Genomic DNA, 21,909 nt, shown 5'->3' on the forward strand with positions numbered 1-21,909 from the left:
TCATGGCTGAGTCCTGGAGCCTCAGTAACTCTGAACTGTGAGGTTGAACATCCGTCTGCAGGATGGAGCTTCTACTGGTATAAAGCTGTTCCTGATCTATCAGAGAAATCCTCCAGTTATGAGCTGCTACCTGATGGCAGTGGGACTGCACAGGACTCCTACATTATTCATGGACAGACACACACAGCAGGATATGTGTGCAGAGCTGGAAGAGGAGACCCAGAGTATCACACTGATCACAGTCAACCAAAGTTTGTCTGGTCTGCAGGTCAGTTTGATTCTCTTGTAACCAGTGCAGCTGTTATTTACCTTTAAAGGTCCCCCAAAGAATAAATGATTTTTTTTTCATTTGTGATATTGGTATATATCTTTGCCTAACAAGCACATGTGCAGTTGTAATTGCTATTTCACGTTCTCCTCTCTGCATGTTGTTTTCAGGTGTTCATTCAGCAGCAACTCTCAAAGTGAGTCCTGACAGTGTGCAAAATTCGATGTATGCCTCTGTCTCACTGACCTGTGAGGGAAACTTCACTGAGTGGAGAGTGAAGCGGTTCCCCAACGATGGCCCCCTGTTCTATTCCAACTGTGTGAGAACGACTGGATCCACATGTAACATCAGTTACATATTAAAGTCACCTACTGCAGTGTACTGGTGTGAGTCTGGATCAGGAGATTTCAGCAATGCAGTCAACATCACTGTACAGAGTATGTTATTATACATTCTTCATGTTCTTTTGGTCGTTTTTTCCCCCTTTATGTTAATCATTACCTCACAGTTTTTCCCCACTACACTGCTGTATGAAAGTAAATCTGTTAAAAATGGACAAAATGTGGGACATTTAGGCAATTTTCAGTCTTATTTTAGCTCAACCCTTATCAGTGAATAAGCAGTAAATGTCTGAGTATGTTATTATACGTATGTTTTTGTGGGTTCTCCACAGAGTGCTCAAACCACTAAGTTTTACTTTTTAACATATTTACAACAAGCAAACAAACAAAAACTGCAAAACCCAGCAAAGCAGAGTACAGTACAGTGGTCCCTCACTATAATGCGATTCACCTTTCGTGGCCTCGCTGTTTTGCAAATTTTTTTTCGTGCGATTTTGCATGGTTTTTGGGTTGTTTTTTTTTTTACAGCGCATTGTGTTCTGCATCCTGGTTGGCTGTAGACCATTGCCAATCAATCTCGTGCTGTCTCCTGTCGTGTACAGAATGCGTTCAGTTTGTCAAATTTACATAAATCTTCTATCACTCTGAAGTGCTGAACTGCATGTTTGTAAGTTTTCTCCCCAACAAACACAACAATGTTGATGAAACATTTTGCACTGTCAAAGGCACCTGTGGTTGCAACCAAAAGGCAGAGGAAGATTCTAGCCATTGCACAAAAAGTTGGACTTTTGGACTTGCTAAAGGAAAGTAGAAGTTACTGTATTTTTTGGACCATAGGTGGATTATAAGGCGCATTAAGCAAAACAAAATAGTCAGATAAGTCAAACTTTACTCAACTTATTCTTCTTGCTTCCTCTACTTCCGTACCATTGATTCTCATGTTCTGGACCTGAAAACAGGGTTTGATCATTGGTTTCATTCTATAATACTGGACTTATTTTTCTACGAAGGTTTGAACTTTGAGAATGTTTAAACAAGAATGAAAAGTGTGAAAATGTTGATGCCTGTCTGAGAAAAGTGTATAAAGTGTGTGGTGAGGGGTTTTACAGCTTTAAAACATCTATAATAATTGTAAAAAATAAAGTTGGCTACTTTGCAGATTTCAGGTTATTTTTAGAATGTAACACCCGTGATTAACGAGGGACCACTGTACACTTAAAGTAAGACCTCATGTTCCTCTTTTCCTGTGTGGCTGTGTTTGTTATGTGCCACTGCATAAACAAGCAGCTGGTGAGTTGTTTTCATTAATGCTGCATCAAATCAGCTCAACATTACATTACAACACAAGTCTCACTCTGAAGACAAGGACAATTCCCATATTTCAAAATACCTCCAACTGTCAACCTAGAGCCCAAAGTCTTTTAGCTGTTACTAACTGATATATGGAAATAGCCCAAGTCTCATGAGATTAACATTTCATGTCTAAGGCACTCTACATTTTATAGGTCAGCTGTCCATTTGGTAAAAAAAAGTTAGTGTACAGTAGTTCTTATACACAGAACAGTAGGTATCACATCATCATGTAACTTTGGTGCCCTTCAGCTTTTTTTCTGATCTAACAGGACCATCATTGATTGTTTCACAGATAATTATTATGATCCTATCCTGGTGAGTCCTGTTCATCCTGTGACTGAGGGAGCTTCTGTTAGTCTGAGCTGCAGTTTGAGAACACAAAAAATACTTTCCAATGTGTTTTTCTATCACAATGACAAACTTCTTCAAAATGATCCCCGAGGGGAGCTGAAGATCTCTGCAGTGTCAAAGTCTGATGAAGGTTTCTACAAGTGTCAGTACTCAGGAAGAGAGTCAGCACAGAGCTGGATGTCAGTTAAAGGTGAGCAGGATCAAAACAGTTGATGGATTTTTTTTTTTTTAATAGAGTACTCATTGATGGCGTATATCATTGAGTATGTGTTTTGTCTTCTTGTCACCTGACTCTACTTCTTTGAGAATATATGTTTTTTAATGTTTAGAAAAAAATTCTCACATAAAGTCTCTTAATGTTTTCTGTTAATGTTTACAATCACAGTAGCTCCATCAGGTCCTGAAAGCTTTTCATTTCCTCTGTGGTTGGTTGGACTGGTTTGTGGAGTCTTTCTTCTTATTATTCTCCTGCTCTTAGGAATGAGTATTCTGTATTGCTATAGAAAAGTGAAGGGTAAGACATTTTTCTTACTTGATACAAAATATAAAAACATCATAGCACTAAATAGAAGTAAAACAGTTTGGATTATCAAAAAAAATCATTTTCCTTTTTTGACAGATTTATGCTTCACTGGGTTGGTATAAATCTCTGCATTCCTATTTTCATTTTAAACATTCAGTAGTAATTTTCTTACTGTACTAAATTTACTTTATTATGTTATTATCTGTGCATTTGTTATGTTTTCATTAGGCCGATCCAGTCGGACATCAACAGTCAAGACTCCACCAGAAATCATGGAGACAATCAGGATGAAACCCATGAATACAAATCTCTTCAGCATGGTCAGTGCTTAAACTAAAGTTTAGTATTAATAATTAGTCTTCTTAAAGTCCAGGAGTTCTGGTCATCTGGTCATCAATCAAATATCAAAAACACAAAAAGTTGTGCAAATAATCAAAAAAATCCTAAAAACTGAGTTAAACCAGAATTTACTCACAGAAATGTATATCTAACTAAATGAACTGAAGGATCAACAAAAGTTATTGTTCCATATCATTACAACACATACAATATTTTTAATACACTGTTGATTGATTGATAATATTATTCATCCCGGGGGAAATTGGGTTAAGGCTGCCAGCCTTCCCAGCGCCATCTTAGCCTTCCGACCATACATCCATTACACAAACATCACGGGGAAGACAGGTCAGAGAGTTATAGCAATGGAAAATGCACAATGTGAGGAAAGACGAGGAGAAAAAAGAACTCTCCCCAGACTGAGCTCCAACAGGGAGATCAAACTGTTAATCAAACTTTCTAAAACTGTAATTAAATTAAATTCGAATTTTGTGTCTTTGCACTTTAACAAAACTGTGTTGATGTATTTGCTCTAATAGTACTGACATGATCCTCTGACTTTGTTTCTTCAAGCTCATTATGAACCCTATGAAACACTCCATCTTGCGGAAGAGACTGCTAATGGTCCAAATGGTACACAGTATCTTTTGAATAGCACACAGCAGCTAGAAATACACATACTTACAGGTCATAGCTTTAAATTGTAATTCTGACTCTGGCGTATTATTTTTTTAAGGTGATAATCACGACTATGAAACAATCGCTGACTTGGAAGAGACCGCAAATTGTGAAAATGGTACATGTCATGTTTTGAATATCACAGAGTGGTTAGAGATACATAAACATTTGAGTTAAAAACAGTAATTCTGGTGATTTTTTTTATAATCCTATAAATACAAATATATATATTTCAGAAGCAGATAAAGTTCATGAAGCCACATACTCTCTTACCGACCTTAAAAATTCCAGAAAGAACAGTAAGTATAGTACAAATACTCGCACATGCAAAAAAGATAAAATACATGCAAAAAACTAATTAGGAAAGGTTTTGACCTGCAGTACTGATGTAAATGTATTAATTATTTTCTTTTGCTCATTCATCTGATTATCTTAGCAAGGAAGCATCATAAACCACATGAGAGTCCTCTTTCCACTGATGTGAACATGGAAAATGCAGGTAAACTCACAACAGTCAAGCACTGAAATGTCTCATTACATTGACAATATTCCTTGACAAGATTAAATGGCCTCACCACATAACACCCTTACTCTGTGTCTTTTGTGTTTGCCTTACAGGTCAGTGAAGAGAGCAACAGGAGCAAAGCCAAAGAGAAGCATAATGTAATCATACTATAATGTTTAGAGCATATGCATGCTGTATATGTTCCCTACATCCTCTGAGTGAGACACGCTTGATAGAATTTTGCATAAGCATTGCATAGGGCACTGTGAGTGACCCATGCATATGTAAATATTTTGCACAAGTCTCAGAATCGTATATAATTGTATATTTGACAGTTCAATTGGAATAATGGAATATCAGAATAGAGTGGCGTGTCTAATTTAATGTATTTTAGCATCATATTATAGCATATATCATAGCATCTCATATGTGGTAGCATACAGATTTGTATTCCCTGTCTCCCATGGTAATTGCAGCGTGCTGGGATTTTCTTGTATGTAATGATATAGACACAATATTCTGTTTTGTTGTTGTTTTGAGGGTTTTTTTTGTATTATCTGGTTTAACTGACAATACAGGTTTAAATAAAGGTTTTGCAATGCTACATTAGGGCACCAATACATATTTGTACTGCATAATGTATTATACATTATGTTGAAATAAATAAATAAATGCTGTGACTGATGCTGTATTGACTTGAATGTAAACTATAACAGTCAAACCCAATAACACTGAGCTTTATAAATATGATACATCATCAAGTGTAACAGCCGTTTGATCACTAGGGGGCAGTGCAGGAAGCACAGCTGTAATTTCACTAATAACTGTTGATCATGATATTTCCAAATCGATTGTGTTCTACTGAACTGCTTACATACCTTTATTGCTGCTTTCAGATTTTCTTAGATGTCAAACATGTAGCATAGATCCTGCTAGAAGCTATTAGAAGCATGGCACAATTAACACTTGTCTTGCTGCAACTGAATATGCATAAAAAGGACATTGATGATGTAACCAAACAAGAAGTGCAAATGTTGAAACTGCATTCTTGTTTATTTACTGCTTACCTAATCCATACTGCTGTGTTTGCAGCTTTGCTCTGCTCTCCAAAAATCAGGAATTTGCATTGTTTGCAAGTGACTCATTAAACCCCCCCAGAAAAATGTAGTTTCTGCAGACGTGTTCTCAGTGGAAACAGAGTTTTGATTTCATGTAAAGTGACACTTGATGTAGTTTGATCTCAGCTGATTTCACTATATACTAAAACTGAATTCATTTACTGAAGTTTAAACAGCTTATTATGTTGTGATTATCAGAGATTCTTTAACTTCAAACTTTTCCCATGAGCCCCAGGAACTGGCCCACTGTAGGGTAACTGAAAGTTTAAAGGAAGAAAAAATCTCTGTGAATAGAGCTTTCAGAGCTACTTTTAAGGACACACGTGTTAGCTCAAAGAGGAAGCAGGATTAAATCTCACCTCACACTTCTGTTTCAAAACAGTATTTCTCTTTTCCCCATGCTCACCCACATCCTGCCCACTAAGTTATGACCATCTTTAAAACCAGAATTTCACCACATGGGAAATATTTTAAAAAGGAATCTGTTTGGGTGCAAGATCGAGAACCCAAACACAAACTCTTAAAGTGAACAGCAAAAAGCACATTTAATTCAACAGGTGGAAAGTCCAATCACCCTTAGTATAGCTCTGTTGTGGTTTAATATCTTTAAAAAAAGACGTGCATCAGGAAACCAAACAAGAAGCAGAATTTTGCTTACATCATCCATGAATACAGTCGGTGTGTTTCCTGTTTTACTTTGAAGGCCTATGTCTCATGCCAGTGTTTTTAGTTTGCTTCCTTTGTCTCGTCCTGCCTAATTACTCCCAGCTGTGCTTTCCTTCTGTGTGTCATTGCCCTCATTATCCCTCAGTGTATTTAAGCCCCGTGTTTCTTTTTGTCAGTGTTGTGTTCTCCCTCATGTTGTGTGTTGCCTTGAAGTTTAGGTTATAATTTCCCCATGTAGTTTAGTTTTCTATAATTTCCTTGAGTCAGTAAATAAAGCTGTATTTTGAGTTCACTCCTGTGTGTTGTGAGTCCTGAATTTTGGGCCCAATCTCCTGCCTGCCACACAGCAATCCTTGACACTCATCCATTACCTGGTGTGGTTTGAACAGCGTCCCTGTTTAAAGTTAGCCAATGTTTGATTTGGGCAACATTACCCAACTGCCCCACTGTGCGGTTACTGAGTGCAGCAGTTACAGCTACTTTTAAGGAAGAGAGAAACAACATAGAGCACGCCATCTGGCCTCAAGCTCACTTCTGCTAAATGTCAGTTTTGCTCGAGGCCGCTCACTCTCTGTGTGTGAATTTATGACCACTCCAGAATTTCACGTTAAAGGAATCGGCCCTGATGTAATGCAGTACTTTACATTACTGAGCTCAGTTTTTTTCAATTAGGAAATATTTTTAGTTATAGATTCAACTGCTCTGTGAGAAAGTGCATGGATCAACAACACCTGCTGTGAAGGTTTACTGTCCGTGAGTATGACATCTCTGTTTATCAGTTAATGCTTTATTCATCTCTCAAACTATTGTCTTAACTGCTTATAAAACTTAAGTGGCAGGTGGCCTCCATCACACTCCAGCTGTTTTTAGAGTGAGATGTTGTGGTTTATTTACTTTACATTTGAATCAATATAATAATTTTGTGTTACAGCCTTTAGTATGAGAAATTAATGGCTGCTTAGATATTAGCAGCACCCTATTTGGGATTGTCTCTGTGGCATAAAAGAAAGAGTGTAAAGAAAAGTGTATTCTCTTCCTTTATAATGCTTTTGTTCACTTATCCATCTACAGCAGTTTGAACCAATCTGAATGAGGTGTTTATGTAGTGTTGTGTTTGTGAGGGTAATAATTATCAGTGGTAAAATTGCTTAATAACAAAATGAGCAGGCAAAGGCAATCTCCTGTTTCTGTAAGACCTCAGTCAAGTTTTAAGCCTTGCAATGCAGTTATTCCAGTGTGTGAAACACTTTCAAGCAAACTGCTTTTCAAAGTTTTTGTCTGGCTTTGACGTTTATTACATTAAAATCATTAACTGTATAATATTAGAGTCCATCAAGGGCACTCCCAGCATCCATAATAAACATATTACTGAGAAGTAATTTTATTACTTAATATTAGCAGATATTTGTTAGAAATTTGAAGACTGATAAGAAACTGGAGGAAAGCAGAAAAATAACAAGTTTCCACAAATGTATCAATGTATCAACAATTCCACAGGGGGAAAAAACTTTTTGCTATATCCAGCAGTGTAACAGCATTCAGAGACTTTGTTTAACTGTTTAGACAAATTTGTTGATGTTTATTGTTTCTAATTCATAGTTTTGTGTGAGTGGATGTATGAATTTATTAAGATTAGTAATAGTTCTGAGAATCTATTGTGTAAATATTATACTATATTATTATACTATTATACTATAGTATAAACACATCACAGCATGCTGTAGTCAGATCTTGTTAAGTTGTTATTTTAGTGTAAAAGGAAGAAAGCAGAAAAAAAAACTATTGTTTCCTTCACAGCTCTTTGGTATCTGCTGTGCTGCTGCTTCACTCTCTCTCTTTACAGAAAGTTGTAGAAGTTTTCAGACGTGTCACTGCTGGATGTGAGGATGGGAGCCACTTTGCTCTGTGAGCTGGGCCTATTCTGTGAGTACATCACTGACTCCTATTGTTTGATTCATACTGATCCATAAACATGTTTTAGTAAGAAGAACAGAGCATCAGTCATTTGTACCATTTCAGGTCATGTGATCAGCGGACTCTCATGTTTGTTACCAACATGGTTGTTTGTAGACTGGATTAGATGCACTGACTCAGATCAGAGTGGAGCTGGTTTAGATTATCTAAGAAAGGTTTGTTTCTTCCTCAACAGTAATTTGATGCATTTTACATAATAATATAAGATAATAGAATAGAATAGAATAGAATACTTTTATTTGTCAATTTCTTCAAATGTACTTGCCATACAAAGGAATTGAAATTACGTTTCACACTGTCCCATGCGTAGACATTGACAACAATAAGGTGCAGATGCACAACTAAAAAAAAAAAAATAACACATTATAGTAGAAACTGATAAACCACAAGTGCTTATGCATGCATTTATTTGTTTATTTTCTGTATTTCAGTCTCTTTAGTTTGATAATGTCTGAAGTTTCTGTCTTTATTGTAGTGCTTTGTACACGTCTCTGCACTGGACACGCTCAAGGTGACTGAACAGTTTTAATTTTTTATTTTCTTTTGTCGTGAAAGTTTTAAAATAAACTGCTAACACCAGGTGAAGATGATTTAAAGTGGTTTAATATTGTGCTGCAACATGGAGAGAAACACATTAGTCCAACATCAGATTGGTCTCTGAAGATCGGCCACTCTGATCCTTTTATACCTTCAAAATTACTCCAATTGTCTCCCTAGCAGTGCTGGGCAAGTAACACTGACAAAGTAATTAATTATAGTTACTTCTTCAAAAAAATAACTGAGTTAGTAACTGAGTTACAAGATTCTAAAAATAATGAAAAGTAACTATTGCGTTACTTAGAAAAAAAAAAGTCTAACCCTGTGGGGTCCAGTGTATAATTGGCCATTTTTAACTACTTTTGATTTTACTTCTACATTTCAATTTCACCTTTAACCCTTTAAGACCTACCATAGAACCAAGTCCACCAGAGCTTATCTTTATATTATACATGCTGTAGTGCCATTTTTGGGAGCATTTCAAGTTGCTATGCATCAATACAACCGTTATAGCCCACATTTTAGTAATATGTATGCACTAGGTTCATAGAAAGTACATAAATTGCAAAAAAGTGCAATAAACTACAAAAAAAATTGAAAATCTTTTTTTTTTGTTTTTGTTTTTACATATATTTCTAGTTAGAGAGATTTCAGAGGTTTATTCCTCAAAACTGTAAATGCAAAAAAGTTGCACAAAATAGTTTCCAACCACAGGAAATTTATTTTAAGTGTCTTCATAGTTTTATTTTTGAGATACACCAATTTTGATATCTTGCAGGAACAACGAAAATAAATATTATATTATGTATTATATTATGGGGCGATTGTGGCTCAAGAGTTGGGAGTTCGCCTTGTAATTGGAAGGTTGCCGGTTCGAGCCCCGGCTCCGTTGTGTCCTTGGGCAAGACACTTCACCTGTTGCCTACTGGTGGTGGTCAGAGGGTCAGAGGGTCCGGTGGTGCCAGTGTCCGGCAGCCTCGCCTCTGTCAGTGCGCCCCAGGGTGGCTGTGGCTATATGTGGAAGGAAACCGTGACTTAGGACAAGCTAATGGCATAACATGTCAATACAACTCCTCTGGTTTCATATGCAAAAAATTTATTATTTATTTATTGCGCTACCTTACGTGGTTGTAGTTCTACAGAGATTTTAAAATAGTTACGCAAAATGGAGCGTGTCCACTCCAGCTGGTTTTAAAGGGTTAAAAACTATTTACTTTGCCTTGTTTGGTATCATTCTTTTCAGCACAACCTCACGTGTCTGAATTTACAGTTCTGTTTTCATTTTGACATACTGTATTAACACAATTGATCTAAAATCAGACAAAAAACATAAAATCCGAGTAGAAAAAGTTATATTTTTTTACTGTAACAACCACAAACATGTTTATTGAATCATATTTCATAACTTTAAATGCAAATATAAATTGTCAATTTGAAAATCATATGCACAAGTTTTGCAAACAACAAAGTTATTTGCAGCCATTTACATTTTACCCCTTTTTTTAAATAACCATTTCAAAACTATTTACATAACAATCAGCTGTTCTACATTCAATAAGATTTCACACAAATTATTTGTGCCATTCCAAAAATGTCTGTCCACTATAAAGGAGAACATCACAGCCTGATACCTGCAGGTCTGACAGCAGCAGGTGTATCACTCCTTTTTCTACCTGGAGACAGCAGTCACCTCATTGTTCTGACACACAACACAAAATTACCCACAACACTACACACTAACTACACAAGACAACACATTAACTACACGCTCCAAACACGCTAAACGTCACAAATCTCTCACATCTCAAAACTCGCTCTCTCTCTTTTTCTGCTGTCTTTCTTTCTCTCTCTCTCTCTCTCTCTCTCTCACCGTCACTCGTAAACCTCCCCCCTCTTCCTAAACAACCAAATGTCATGTTGCCACATCATTTTTGATTGGTCGACATGGTACATTTTTCCACCAACACAAAAGGGCTGTTTTTTGTTTTGTTTTTTGCTCATAAGCAGAGAGTGCTTGCTAGCGCTGTCCTAAGACAGAAACTATGAGGAAAAAGTATATATATTGTTTATCATGACTCTGGTTTTACGTGGCCTATCAACACAATTTAAAAACTGGTATATATCACCTTGTTGCTTTGTCATCTTGAAGTGGTCATGTGATCGGCTACTATATTCTTCCTCAGTCAAACAGCAGCACTCATGCGATTGTTTTGCCCCCCTAGCTTCAGTTGTTGTGCTTGAAAGTGATCATCGGGCAGAAAGTGATTACCGTCAGTGGGAGCGCCCATAGCTGCTTAACCCTTTAAAGCCGGTCGGAGCGGGCACACTTTGTTTTGCGTAACTATTTTTAAATCCCGGTAGTGCTGCAACCACGTGAGCTAGCGCAATAATTTTTTTGCATATGAAACCGAAGGAGTTGTACTTACATCTTATGCCATCAGCTTGTCCTCGGTCACAGTTTCCTTCCACATATAGCTTTGCAAAAACTGCATAAAAAGCGCTTGCAGCAACAAAAACATAATATTCCAGAAACACGCTTTGCCGATCCGATAAGCTGTTCATAACACTTCCTATGTTAGAATAGACGTCAGTGCGAATTTTCGCATGTCCGCCATTACCTGCCCAAAACCGGAAGTGACATCATTTTCGCGGAAATGTAGTTTTTTACTATCAGGGCCTAATGAGCCTATACTTGTGTTTTTAAAAGTTATCTTTGACTTTATGACTTTCTGTGTTGTTTCTGGGATGCTTAGGACTCAAATTGCACTGCTGGAAATAGTTTATTTTGATGCATATGCTGCTTTTTTACAAATTTGCATTGTAATATTTCGTTTTTTCCTGCAGTATATAAAAATTGGTGTATTTCAAAAATAAAACTATGAAGACACTCAAAATAAATTTCCTGTGGTGGGAAACTAGTTTGTGCAACTTTTTTGTATTTACAGTTTTGAGGGATAAGCCTCTTAAATTTCTCTAACTACAAATATATGTTAAAAAAACAAAAACGATTTTCAATTTTTTTGTAGTTTATTGCACTTTTTTGCAATTTATGTAATTACTATGCACTTAATGAATACATATTATTAAAATTTGGGCTATAATGGTTGTATTGATGTACAGCAACTTGAAATGCTCCCATAAATGGCTCCACAGCATGTAAAAATATAATATAAGCTCTGGTGGACTTGGTTCTATGGTAGGTCTTAAAGGGTTAAAGCTGTAGCTTCCAGATTACTTACGTAGTCAGCTACTTCCGTGCAACTGATATAGGGTGTAGTAAGCTGAACACAGCTTCAACCGTCTGTTTGTTGAAAAATAGTAACGGGCCACACCGCATTTTCTTGTTAGCAACGGTAATGCCGTTGTAACGATAGGAATAGTAATTACTGAAAAAAGTAACGCTGTTAGTAACGCTGTTATTCCCATCACTACTCCCCAGAGACCAAAGTCTTCCAGCTGTCCTTTTATACCTTGACCAAACTTAGAGACAAAGGAAATTGAAGTTGGCCCATGTCACGAGGGGGCGATACCTTCAGCCTCATCCTTAAATCCTTCTCTTCAGAGTTTAAGAATTACGACGCTGTTTTCTTACTTAGCACCTAAAGAATTACATCCCGAATCCTCCCTCGATCTTCTCTGAGATAAGGATGGGAGTTTCACTGTCTGTCTGTATAAGATCTCACCTGAACTCACAATGGCCCCACTCTGTCTGTATGTGTATGTGTGATAGAGCATAAGGCCCATTTGGGGTGCTATTGTACATGCATATAACTAAGTGAGTAAGTGATATTAATAATACTAAAGTGATCAATATATAGAGTAAAGAAATGTCCAATACACTTCCTTTTTATCTATTTAGTAAAGATTGAACAGAAAATACTGCATACTCACCCTTAAACACTTTCCATTTCTGTTTTTATTTATTCATTTTTAATACGTTTCTCATTTTATGAAAACATCAACACAGATGTTGCCTTTGATGTCATAAAAGTATTTCAGATTGCTTATATTGTCCTTGTGTTTGAATCTAGATGCTGTGCTAACTATTCAACCCAGCTGGTCCATTTTTTTCACCGGGGAGTTTGTTACCTTCAAATGTAACATGAACAAAGGAAAAGACAGTAAATTGGAATACAAAATTAACAAGAATGGTCGAGAATTTATCCAGTACAACACACTGAAAAACTACAGATTAGAAATTAGATCTACTGGTGACAGTGGTGAATACCAGTGCTCAAGTCGTACAAAGAGCTCACATAAACCAAAGCACAGTAATACTGTCTCTCTAACTGTATTAGGTAAGTCCTCAGTGAAAAAACAAACGATACATTTAAACACTAATCTGGATGATAAAATACAGTGTACATTTGATTAATGTTGTCATGGAAACTTGAAACTTTGAACACAACCACTGTTTCTTACATGTTACTTTGCTCACAATATACACAATGCTAATGCACTCTATAATGCATCATATTCGTTTTAATGTGTAACAGCAGCACTTGTGAATGAAATTAGAAAAAAAACTTCTGTTATCTAAGCAAAAATCATACAAATACAAATCCCTCTTAACCCATCATTGTCTATCATTCAGCAGTGAACTGCATTACTTTACTAATTAGTTACAAGTAGTTCACTATTTTGTTCATGTATTAATTAAGTGCGACTTCTTCAGGCCAGAAAACTGAAAAACTGCTATACCATTCTTTTGTTGCGATGTAAGATTTACTACACCACTGGAACAGTGTTGAGATGGACACCGGAAAGAAAATAAAAATTAAAAAAACAAAAAACAAAACTGAAATATGATCATAGTGAAATATGTAGATTTTACCTCAAGTCAGAAATTGAATCCACTGAAAACATATTTTAAAGTGTAGCTTTATAATAGATCATGATGTGTATATTTTATTTCATATTAGCACATAAACCCAGGGCCACAGTGAAAGCAGGAACAACAATCATACCAGTAGGGGGCAGTGTGACTCTGACCTGCTCTGTGCAGAGCTCTGATGGATGGAAATATGAGTGGTTCAGACGAACCCAAAGAACCTCTGAAGGTAAAATCAGAGATCAACAAAACAGAGATATCAGAGTATCTGAAGGAGGAATCTACAGCTGCAGAGGAACAAGAGGAAACCCAGTTTACTACACTGATAGAAGTGATGATGTCACCATTGAGAAAACCTGTGAGTTCAGTCATTTAGTTTGAAATATACATTCAGTCATGATTATCAAACGTACAATGTTAAGTTTTCTGTGTTGATTTCATGTTTCTGTTTGTATCTCAACTGTTAATATGTGTAAACAGTTTCCAATAAAGTTGTTGTAAAACAACAACCCAACTGGCCTCAGATATTCAGAGGTGAGACGATCACTCTGACATGTGAGGTGCAGGAAGGAGGTGAAACCACTGAGTGGTGGTATGAATGGAGAGGACCCAGGACACCCACACAGTGGACACACAATAATGATGTGACATTCAGAGTTTCTGAGTCCAGCAGTGGAGACTACATGTGTAAGAGTCGATGCAGAGATGACTCATATTCTTCAACAGAGTGGAGTGAAGCCTTCACATTGTCAGCATCAAGTAAGTCATGTTTGTTGTGTGATCTCCATTTGACAAATGTCATAATGGTCAGCACAGGATGAATTCAATGGTCTACAAAGCATGTTACATTGTTAGTCAGACAAAGAGCTGCACCTGATAGTTGCCTCATTGTAGACAGTTTGTCACCACTTTGTGTCATCAACTTTCAACTGGTATCCAGTCTTTAAGTGAGGATGTGATGAACCCTGCTTCCGGGTCCAAATTACTCTTCATTTATTAAGGCTGTTGTGTCTTTAACATGTTTTAATGCTTTGTATCTTGTTCTATTTAATCTGAACAAAACCCCCAAAAAAGTCAGTTATCACTGTCAGTCTGCCTCGCTTTTTATTAGAACTATTCATTTTAAAACTCAGTTTTGAAAACCCTACGATGCACCTAGAGCCCATACAGCAGTATGTTAATGCAGTGGTTTCCAAACTTTTTTCGCAACCCCCTTTGTTTCACAAGAAAAATGCTGCATCTCCTGCTTTGCGTTTGTGTGGGCGCCCCGTCAAAAAACCTGTCCATTATGCTAGCAGTGCACCCCCCCAGGGGCCGGGCCCCACACTTTGGGAAGCTCTGCGTTAATGACTAACCTCGTATTTTGGATGGATTATCTCAGTTGTTCCCCTGACTTAAGTTTGTTCTGTTTACAGCATCCTGCCATACCATTGCATTTGTCCCTAACCATTGGGAACCCCCACGTTAACTTTTATCAACTTGAAAAAAATTAGTGTTCATCCTCCAGCTTAACTGTGCTAATGTGTTTATATTATGCTATACGTAGATGTGTAGCTAGTCACCCCGTGTCACTTCAAAATATACCAGCTAGCCTCTTCAGTAACCCTAAAAACATCACTGCTGTTTAGTTCCCTGTTTTTATTGAGGTCGGAAGTGATAGCAGAGCTGTACTTTGAATTTTTCAGAATTCCCTCAGTCAGAACATGGTATATCATCTTTATACCATGTTACCACCTTAGGTAACTTCCTGCTAGCTTCTGACTCTGTTAAATTTCATAAATTCTGTTTTCATGAATGCCTGGATGTCAAATTTAATCGTTACACCTGGTAGAGCAACAACACTGATCATTTTATTAAAGATGAAAGAATTTAGACAGTTTGTAACTCTCAGTGATGCGACAGTGTTCGTTTGACTTTAGGACCTGGTGCTGAGTTTGGATCTGCACACGGCTAATGATGTCACCGCAATGCTGACCTGCTGCTCCATCACTTGAGTGCAATATTAACATAAATAAAGAGGGGAAAAATGATTAGGTTGCCAGATTTAGCTTGACACCCAGTCATTACTACAATCTGAACCCATTGGTATGGAAGTAAAACCAGAGTGGACATAATCTGAGCCTTGTGCGTGAGTTCAGATGCATGGAGGAGGTTGTAGCCTGTGCACTGTCTATGCACCCACAGAAAGGGCTCACAGCTGGGCGTGCCGAGTGAGAAAAAAATGTAAAAAGAAGAAAATAAGTTTTGTAGGAGGTTAAAGAGCATATGGATGTAGGTTTGTTGTTGTAATATTTCAGGAGGAGATGTCAAAATTTTCCTTACTAATAATTTACTCATTTTTTACTTGTTGCCATGGTGACTGATAGAGCTATAATCAGTAGTCTATTTCCCTTGTTCAGCTGGATTAAGGTGGGATGAGACATCCTAGAACTATGTATAATGATTTGGTGACATTGATCATCATTTACAGAGCCAAGTGTTGTGAACATTTTTAGAATTTATTTATTAAGTTTGGACCAGGAGTTTATTGAGTTAATGAACAGTAATTTGTGAGTTTTGAGCCTTTTTTTCCAAACTAAAAAGGGATTTTTTTTATGACATGGGAAGATGGCTGGTTTCTCTGTAAAGCATGTTCATCTCCTCCTGAGTGGTCTGACATCTGAGACTAAGCTTACTAACACTTGTTGGGTTATCTCACGAATTTGTTGTTGCAGTGGGACCTACAAAGAATCACACAAAAAAAGTAAAAGTATTTTTTTATACATGGAGTAGGAAAGGGGAAACACTGCTTTTACAATGTTGGGTGATAAAAATGTGATGTGCTCGTACCATTTCAGTTTGGTCTCTTTTCCTTGTATTTGTTTTTGGAAACTGAAGCAGAGGTGGACAAGAGGGGAAATGAAGGCTTGTAACATTAGTACAGTGTAGATCCTGACCTTTGTGTACAGTATAATATATTTACTTTTTTTCTTTTTCTATCTTAACTCAACAGCAGATCAACCAAAGTCCCAAATAACATCTGATATGAGAAACATCCCAGTAGGAGGAAATGTGACCCTGACCTGCTCTGTGAACTCATCATCATCATCTGGATGGAAATACTACTGGTACAGAGATGAGAACTCATCTGAACCTCTGATCATACAAGATGGAGTTTTCTACCCAAATGGACAAATCAGTGTCTCACAGGAAGGACTCTACAGGTGCAGAGGAGGAAGAGGAAACCCAGTTTACTACACAGAGGACAGCCAGTCAGTCAGGATTGATAAAAAGGGTGAGTTTTCCATCACTATCAAAGAGTGAATATTCCAGGAATAAAGAATGTGGAAATCAATATTGTCATTAGTCATTTATATACACTCAACAAAAATATAAACGCAACACCTTTGTTACTGCTCCCATTCCCCATGGGATGGACGTAGAGACCTAAAATTCATTCCAGATACACAATATAACCATCCCTCCCAAACAGTGGTCACAAATCAGTCCAAATGTGTGGTAGTGGGCACATCTGCCATATTGAGATAATCCATCCCACCTCACAGGTGTGCCACATCAGGATGCTGATCTGACATCATGAGTAGTGCACAGGTGTACCTCAGACTGCCCACAACAAAAGGCCACCCTGGAATGTGCAGTTTTTTGCGCTATTGGGGGTCTGGGGACCCAGAACCGGTCAGTATCTGGTGTGACCACCATTTGCCTCATGCAGTGCAACACATCGTCGCATGGAGTCTATCAGATTGTCAATTGTGGCCTGTGGAATGTTGGTCCACTCCACGTCAATGGCTGTGCGAGGTTGTTGGATATTCGTGGGAACTGGTACACGCTGTCGTATACGCCGGTCAAGCACATCCCGAACATGCTCAATGGGTGACATGTCCGGTGAGTATGCTGGCCATGCAAGAACTGGGACATTCTCAGCTGCCATCTGCCCTGAACAATGTGAACCATGATTCATCCGTGAAGCGCACACCTCTCCAACGTGCCAGACGCCATCGAATGTGAGCATTTGCCCACACAAGTCTGTTACGGCGACGAGCTGGAGTCAGGTCAAGACCCCGATGAGGACGACGGGCATGCAGTTGAGCGTCCCTGAGACGGTTTCTGACAGTTTGTGCAGAAATTGTTTGGTTGTGCAAACCAATTGTTCCAGCAGCTGTCTGGGTGGCTGGTCTCAGACGATCTTGGAGGTGAACCTGCTGGATGTGGAGGTCCTGGGCTGGTGTGGTTACACGAGGTCTGCGGTTGTGAGGCCGGTTGGATGTGCTGCCATATTCTCTGAAACGCCTGTGGAGACGGCTTATGGTTGAGAAATGAACATTCAATGCACGGGCGACAGATCTGGTTGACATTCCTGCTGTCAGCATGCCAGTTGCACGCTCCCTCATTGCTTGTGGCATCTGTGGCATTTTGCTGTGAGACAAAACTGCACATTCCAGGGTGGCCTTTTGTTGTGGGCAGTCTGAGGTACACCTGTGCACTACTCATGATGTCAGATCAGCATCCTGATGTGGCACATCTGTGAGGTGGGATGGATTATCTCAATATAGCAGATGTGCCCACTACCACACATTTGGACTGATTTGTGACCACATGGTTATATTGTGTATCTGGAATGAATTTTAGGTCTCTACGTCCATCCCATGGGGAATGGGAGCAGTAACAAAGGTGTTGCGTTTATTTTTTTGTTGAGTGTATATATGAAAAGTATAAGATCGACAAAGAAGACAGTGAATGGGAATATGAATTGATGACAAATAAAGCAGGAAAAAAAACCCCACCACAGATTGCAATAAAAGGTGCAATTATCAGTTATTATTAAGAACATTGTAATATAGCTGACATGTTTTGTAAACTCCCTATGTAAATTGTGGTGGTGATTCACATCATAATAATCTAATTAGGGTATATTATTTATTACAGCAGTACCTGAGCCTGAACGATCTTCATTTCTCACCTGGTTGATTGTTGGACTCCTTTGTGGAATTTTACTGATTCTTCTTCTTCTTCTTCTGTTGTTGTATGTCTTCAAGCGGTCAAAGGGTGAGACCATTTTCTTCTGGTATTAGATTGAATATGATCTATGATGTGTTTAAAAAGCTGCATGTAGTGTTACAACACTAAAAAAAGTAATTGTCTTTTTTTACAGATTCATTCTTTGTCAGGTTGGTTCACATTTCACTTCTCTTTTTAGCATACAAGAATTAAATCCTGTGTTTCTTAAATAATAATAATAATAATAATAATAATAATAATAATAATAATAATAATAATAATAATCTACTGTTTTACTTCACCTTATGTTCCACCAGGACTCAGAACACAAATCAGAATGAAATTGAGAGACAAAACAGTTCTCCTCTCCAAGGTCAGCCTTTGTTTGCTATTATTGTTGCTGTTGGTCTGTAATGTAAATATGTAACAAATGTACTAAATAAGGAAGTGGATGCTATCCACATACTATAGTGGTTAATAATTAAAATTTGTATATGTATCTGATCATCTACCCAGAAATTGTCATTTCATTTTTGTTTTCTTTATTCTTTTTAAATGTTCTTTGGAAAGTTTATAGTGATGTAAAAATGCTATGCATTTGCTGTTTGTAATGTTGTAACCACATTTAATATATTTACATGGCTTTGAGTATCAGTATTTTTTATGTTTTTTTAAATTTTTTTAGTTATTTTAACATCAGCCTTGATTTTGTAGATGATGCTTGTTTCTATGAATCAATCAAAGACTGCGACGACACACAAAATGGTAAAGTACATAAATAAGGCAATAAGGTATATAGAGTCTGTGTGATGTTTATTTATGTATGACTATGTAACTCTGTTCCAGCTGAATCTGGGGATTTCACATATTCTTTGATTGAGTTAAAAAACTTCACAATGAAAGGTAAGAATTTGATGTTATAAAAACATGAAATACAGTAGATTAGATGTTTTCATAGGACAGTAGTATCTATATTAAATTTAAAATCATTCATTCATATGAGCCTTCTAACAGAGACGAAGAAACATGCTGTCTGCTTGTCATGTGCATTCCTCAAAAATAAATAAATAAAACAAAAGCCAGTTAAATTTAAGAGGCATAAATACATCCAGTTAGGAAGCATAAACCATGGTGACTCCATATGACCTGCTAAAAGTGACAGCAGGTTCACTGGAGAGGCAACAAAATGGCAAGCCCAAAAATGACAACAGTACCTGCATCCCATTCTAGTTGGATAGGTAGACCAGCTCCTTCAGGATGGATCGTCCACACTTGCTGTTGCCAGAAGGTTTGCTGTGTCTCCCAGAATCAGAAGGAATATGAAGACAGCAGTAATCTGTAATCCTCTGCACGGGTGGAGGAGGGTTGAGCTTCTCTGACACTGAAATGAGAGCTAACAGCAGCAGAGAAAGAAACAGATTTTTAAACATGACAGCAAGGGGTCATCAGGAAATCTCACCTTTTAATAGAGCGAGAACCTCCTTCAGTCAGTTCATGTGATAAGTTTGGTGTTGACTGACAGAAAAATCGTTCCACCCTTTGTTTATGCTGAGCATCTGTCCATCCTCTTTTAGATGACAGCCAGTTCTACACACAGGTCTACTACAATAAAGCTAAATCCAAGAGAGACAAATGTAAGTAAAGTAATACAATCAATAATTTATTTCTCTTTCTGTCTCATTTACAATTTTTTTTACAGATCAAAGAAAACTGTATAAAAACGAACAGCTGTCGTATGTAAGTAAGAGGTTACTGGCAATTAACTTTGACTAATGATGTCTTTATTTGTATGAAAATCCAGCTCCTGCAGCAACTGATGAAGACGTTTACTCTGAAATCAAGCCACAAACAGCTCTTGGTAATGAGTACCTTCAATAAGTTTTCAAGCAAGTAGATTCGGTCCCAAATCTGAATTGAAGAGATCATTGTGGGGGAAAAAAGCTAATGGACTGTATTATTAAAATAGAGCTTTATTATAAAGTGATGGCAAGCGTTGAGATTAGGATCTGTTTTCACGTTAGCATAAGCACTTATTCATTTATTTATTTCTTTAAGTATGTTTTTCTGTTACCTTGAATTGAATACGTATCATTTGACTCATTTCAAAAAGCTTTTTTTAAACAATATTATAAGTTGATTAACTTTTTTTGTCAGTAGTTTTTGTTATCTGATTACGTGTCATATAAATCATTTCTTTATTAAACCTGATATATTATTCACTTTGCAGTGTTCTGTGGTGTTTGCTGAAAAAGAAACCTGTTCAAGTTGACTTATACTCCTTCATGTTTTTTGCTCCAACACACCAGATAGAGTTGCGTGACACATGACTGTTTATCAGCTACTGCCACAGTTCTGGGTCCTTTTGACCCAGCATCTTCTGTTTCTTGTGTTTTTGTACTATTGTGTATTATGGTTTAGGTTCTGATCTTCAATTGTGCTTTCTGATCATTATTATCATTATTATCGTGTTGGGGTAGGTTTAGTTTAGTGTCTAGTCATCTCTGCCTGTGTTTGCCCTCTGTACTCTGTCGGTATGGTGTCTCTCAGTTCAGTCAGTGTGTTTCCTGTTTTACTTTGAAGGCCCATGTCTGACATCGGTGTGTTCTGTTTTGCGTCCCCCTGTCTCTTCACGTTATTTAGGTTAAGCCATGTCTCCCTCCTGTGTGCTGTTTCCTCGTTGATCTATCTTCCTTCCTATGTGTGGCAGAGGCGGAGCCAGACATTTGAAACACCCGGGGCTTAGCCCAAAAGGGTAGTATGCATGTGGGATTTTTTGTTTTTTTCTTGGGGGGGGGGGGGGGGGGGGGTAGAAATGACTGAAAGATTAATATGCTCTGTTTTGAGTTTTGTTCAAAAAAGAATGACTTCACATAGGAAAAAAATATATTTCACATGTGCAGGACACCTTAAACTAGTTTTTTAATTAAGCAGCAAGGCAGAACAAAGTCAGGGCTGTGTCAAGACACAGGGACTAAACCCCAATTCAACCAGACCCAGAACTGATCCGGAATTAAAACAGGACTACAACAGTTCAAAATCAGAACTACTGAGGACTTAACCAAGACAGAACCAGAATCATAGTAGCACTAAAAATCATCATAGACCTGCATTACACTTATTATTTAATTCTACCAAAGTACAATATTTAGATTCAGAAAAGTTTATATAATTATTTAGCCTTGTTGTGCAAACAAGCCTGCATAACTTGCATAACTGAATATGTTTCCAAAGCAACTTCATTCTAAGCCAAAGACTAGAAAATATGGTGAAGCATATCTGCCCTTTGGCTTCACCTGCACAAGTGCCAAGGTAGGTCTCCCCTGTAGAATTGGTTTTCCCTGCGTCGGGAGCAGCGCTGGGCTCTCCAAATCACAGACAAACAGTATCCCACATTCTTGATTTTTAGTTCACACACACATGTTGTTGTAAT

General features: G+C 37.5%; 2 protein-coding genes across 3 annotated transcripts; both read left to right on the forward strand.

Annotated features, from left to right (window-relative positions):
- Positions 1-1,116: 1,116 nt before the first annotated feature.
- LOC145425443 (uncharacterized) lies at positions 1,117-5,033 on the forward strand. Of its 2 annotated transcripts, XM_080298458.1 has the most exons (8): positions 1,117-2,827; positions 2,933-2,948; positions 3,065-3,156; positions 3,746-3,805; positions 3,909-3,968; positions 4,087-4,149; positions 4,287-4,349; positions 4,469-5,033. In XM_080298458.1, the coding sequence occupies exons 1-8, from the start codon at positions 2,683-2,685 to the stop codon at positions 4,474-4,476; spliced, it is 507 nt and encodes a 168-aa protein (XP_080154584.1). In that variant the 5' UTR covers positions 1,117-2,682; the 3' UTR covers positions 4,477-5,033. The 2 variants fall into 2 exon arrangements, with proteins under 2 accessions (XP_080154584.1, XP_080154583.1); XM_080298457.1 differs by having other exon boundaries at positions 1,117-2,948.
- Positions 5,034-8,322: 3,289 nt separating this feature from the next.
- On the forward strand, positions 8,323-20,698 carry LOC113018955 (Fc receptor-like protein 5). The gene is made up of 12 exons (XM_080298452.1): positions 8,323-8,624; positions 12,682-12,948; positions 13,573-13,839; positions 13,962-14,240; positions 16,474-16,755; positions 18,408-18,527; positions 18,634-18,649; positions 18,797-18,852; positions 19,194-19,244; positions 19,326-19,382; positions 20,054-20,113; positions 20,281-20,698. Exons 1-12 carry the CDS (start codon positions 8,513-8,515, stop codon positions 20,355-20,357), a joined length of 1,644 nt encoding a protein of 547 aa, XP_080154578.1. The 5' UTR covers positions 8,323-8,512; the 3' UTR covers positions 20,358-20,698.
- The last annotated feature ends 1,211 nt before the right edge of the window (positions 20,699-21,909 follow it).

This window comes from Astatotilapia calliptera, chromosome 3 (assembly GCF_964374335.1).
Source record: "Astatotilapia calliptera chromosome 3, fAstCal68.1, whole genome shotgun sequence".
Taxonomy (NCBI): domain Eukaryota; kingdom Metazoa; phylum Chordata; class Actinopteri; order Cichliformes; family Cichlidae; genus Astatotilapia; species Astatotilapia calliptera.

Excerpts from the sequence above, each read along its gene's own strand:
- LOC145425443 (XM_080298457.1), top strand. The coding sequence starts at position 2,683 with ATGTTTACAATCACAGTAGCTCCATCAGGTCCTGAAAGCTTTTCATTT. Across the intron at positions 3,806-3,908 it reads GACTGCTAATGGTCCAAATG|GTGATAATCACGACTATGAA; the intron begins GTACACAGTATC and ends TATTTTTTTAAG. Across the intron at positions 3,969-4,086 it reads GACCGCAAATTGTGAAAATG|AAGCAGATAAAGTTCATGAA; the intron begins GTACATGTCATG and ends TATATATTTCAG.
- LOC113018955 (XM_080298452.1), top strand. The coding sequence starts at position 8,513 with ATGCATTTATTTGTTTATTTTCTGTATTTCAGTCTCTTTAGTTTGATA. Across the intron at positions 16,756-18,407 it reads AGTCAGGATTGATAAAAAGG|CAGTACCTGAGCCTGAACGA; the intron begins GTGAGTTTTCCA and ends TATTTATTACAG. Across the intron at positions 18,853-19,193 it reads AAACAGTTCTCCTCTCCAAG|ATGATGCTTGTTTCTATGAA; the intron begins GTCAGCCTTTGT and ends TTGATTTTGTAG.